The sequence below is a fragment of the Suricata suricatta genome, chromosome 12 (assembly GCF_006229205.1).
Source record: "Suricata suricatta isolate VVHF042 chromosome 12, meerkat_22Aug2017_6uvM2_HiC, whole genome shotgun sequence".
NCBI lineage: Eukaryota > Metazoa > Chordata > Mammalia > Carnivora > Herpestidae > Suricata > Suricata suricatta.
The window spans coordinates 1,460,296-1,463,212 of NC_043711.1; the positions used below are offsets into that span (position 1 = coordinate 1,460,296).

At 65.4% G+C, this 2,917-nt stretch overlaps 1 protein-coding gene across 1 annotated transcript in view; it reads right to left on the minus strand.

The window, feature by feature from the left end:
- Positions 1-2,917, minus strand: part of LMNB2 (lamin B2) — a 13,958-nt gene that overhangs the window by 7,730 nt on the left and 3,311 nt on the right. Inside the window, exon 2 of the mRNA XM_029916407.1 lies at positions 869-1,005. Within this exon, the coding sequence (XP_029772267.1) occupies positions 869-1,005 (137 nt within the window). The remainder of the gene's footprint in view (positions 1-868; positions 1,006-2,917) is intronic.

Genomic DNA, 2,917 nt, shown 5'->3' on the forward strand with positions numbered 1-2,917 from the left:
GGTGTGAGTGTGTGTGTGAGATGAGTGTGTGGTGAGTGAGGTGTGTGGTGTGTGAGGGGAGGGGTGAGGTGTGAGGGGAGGGGTGTGAGTGTGTGTGGTGTGCATGAGGTGTGAGGGGAGGGGTGTGAGGTGCGTGAGGTGTGAGGGGAGGGGTGTGAGGTGCGTGTGTGACATGTGTGAGGCGCGTGAGGTGAGGGGTGTGAGTGTGTAAAACGCGGAAACCGGAGCGGGGGCGTCGGAACCTGTACTGTCCGCTCGTTTTCCGATAAACGTAAAACTGCCTTTAAAAAACCCCAAACTCTATTTAAATAAATAGAAAGGAAAAATTCCTGCCACCGTGACGGGGACTCTGGTGGCGGGGACTCGGGGACCAGGCCGCCGGCCGTGCCTCAGTTGCCCGGAGGGGAGGCCGCGGCGCCTGCGCAGTCCCCGCCTGCGGGCCACGCTTCCGGGCTCGGCGCGGAGGGGGGGTGCTTCCGGCCGACATTCTCCAGAAGCAGCGCGGCTTCCGGGGCGGGCGCCCGAGCAGGACGGGGGGAGGGGGGGGGGCACACCGGTGGCCCCCAAGCCCAGCGCAGGAGGGGGCGCTGGGGTCGTGCGCCCCCCAGACTCCCTCCAGGTGTCCTCAGCTCGTGACCGCACAGTTGGGTGCGGAGCCTGTTTGGGATTCTCTCTCCCCCCCCTCGGTCTCTGCCCCTCCCACCGTCTCAAAATAAACAAACTCCTGAAAGATTTGCTCGTCTCCCCTGGGCTGAGCGATGTGGGGCAGCGGCGCTCCCGTCGCGGCCGGCCTGCACGACAGCTCTGTCCGGGGGACGCGGCCCGGAGCCGGGGCGCGAACCCGGGCCGAACCCGGCCGCACACCTACCCTTTGTTCGCCTCCTCCAGCTCGGCCTCCAGCTTCCCCAGCTCGATCTGCAGCCGGGCGCGCTCGCGGGCCGTCTCGTCCAGCACCCTCCGGGCGTCGGCCAGCTCCGACTCGTACAGCGTCTTGATGCCGCTCACCTGAGGGGGTTCGGCGACGCCCAGGTCAGAGGGACCCCATCTGCCCCGACCGCAGGCGCTCCCGGGCCAGACGGAGCGAGGATGGACCCCGGATGCCGCCGTACCCGGGCCGGCCCCACCTGCCCGTGTGGCCCGTCCCCTGCCCAGGTCCCCCACCAGCGGGGCACACAGCTCATGTTTCTTGTGGCCCTCTGGCCCCCCGCCCCCCCCATGTCTACGTGCCCAGGACCACGCACACGTGTTTACAGAGATCTGGAACCCCAGGCAGGACGCTGAGATGTCCCACCTCCGGCCAGGACAACCGGAGTCAAACAAAGGAAAATAAACGTTGGCAATGCGTAGAAATGGGTCCTCCACGCGGGGCGGGGGGGGGAACCCGAGCAGCCACTGCGGAAGACCGTCGGGCACCTCCTCGGGTGGGATAGCAGGGTCCCCTGTACGCCCCCGGGGCCGCTAAGTGTCTGTCTGCCCGGAAACACACGCGTCTCCACAAACCTGGGTGCGTGTTCACAGCAGCCACCGTGGACACAACCCACAGGCCGTCCGAGGACAAGCAGACACGCCCACCCCCACCCCGACCACGCCACGCGCAGGATCGAGGCGCCCGCACCCGCCACCCTGTGTGCTGACCCCGAACGCCCGACACTCAGGGAGGGAACCAGACACGAGGGGCCACCCGGGTGTGAGTCCTCGTGCGGAACCGTCCGGAACAGGCTCGTCCACGACGGCAGTGGGCTCCTGGGGGTCAGGGGGGAGGTGATGGCTATGGGGACAGGGTTTCTTTGGGGAGATGGAATGTTCTGGAAGGCAGGCAATGGCTGCACCGTTCTGAATGTGCTAAAAGCGCGGAGGGGCAGAGTGACCGGCCGCGCAGCGGGAGATGGGCATTCTGGCTCCGGAAAGCCGCTGAAGCGGCCGCAGGTCGAGCGGGGCCACTCCCGGGGCGGCGGCTCCGCAAGCACCGTCGTCCACGAGCTGGGAGGTGCTGGCCCGGTCCGTGTCCGGGCAGCGGCTGGGACCCTCCCGTCCACAGGGGAGGCCCCTGGGCGGAGAGGCCATGGGACCTGCCACGTGCTCGGGTCACCACCACCCGGCTTGCCCGGGGCTGAGAAGCCTCTGGAGGTGGGACTTTTCAGCGGGTTTCCTTTTAAGTAAAAAAAATTTTTTTAAGTTTTATTTATTTAAGTGATCTCTACACCAAATACGAGGCTCGAACTCACAACCTGGAGCCAAGAGGCGCATGCTCCAGGGACAGAGGCGGCCAGGCGCCCTGACAGTGCGGTTCTACCAGCCAGTCTGAGACCCCACGCGCCACCCCCGCAGGCCCGGGGACCCTGTGCCTCAGGCCAGCACCCCCCAGTCATCTCCTCGCACACGAAAGACGCCTACTTCCCAGGCAGGGAGCAGGGAGCTGTGCCCCCAACCTGCCGGGTGCAGGGCTGGTCTCCTGGGCGCAACTCCAAGGTCAGGACGCGCCATATGGGGGAGTGGGGGTGGGGAGGGTGGACACAAAGCCAGCTTCCCCCTCCTGCACCCCCAGCAGCAAGCCCCCCCCCCCAAAGGGTCACCTCTGGCCACACCCGATGTTTCCAACTCTGGGAACCGGCTTCTGGAATAACCTCAGACCACGAAGTGGCCTGCTCCTCCCTCCACAGGGAGCTGGGCACCGGGTTTACGTGTGTCATTGCCCTGTCTCCTACCATCTGACCTTCTAGAACTCTCCTAAGCCCGGCCCTTTCCCTCACACCCACCCTCACTAGGCTGGGGGGTCCTGGGAGGAAGAGTGACCAACACGACTCAGTGCGGAGCCAGGTCGGGCACAGGGCAGGAGAAGCGGGTGACTGTGGCGCCACACTGAAGTTTTCAATATTTCCTTCACAGGGGGGTTTTGCACTAATTAAAACAAAAAAAA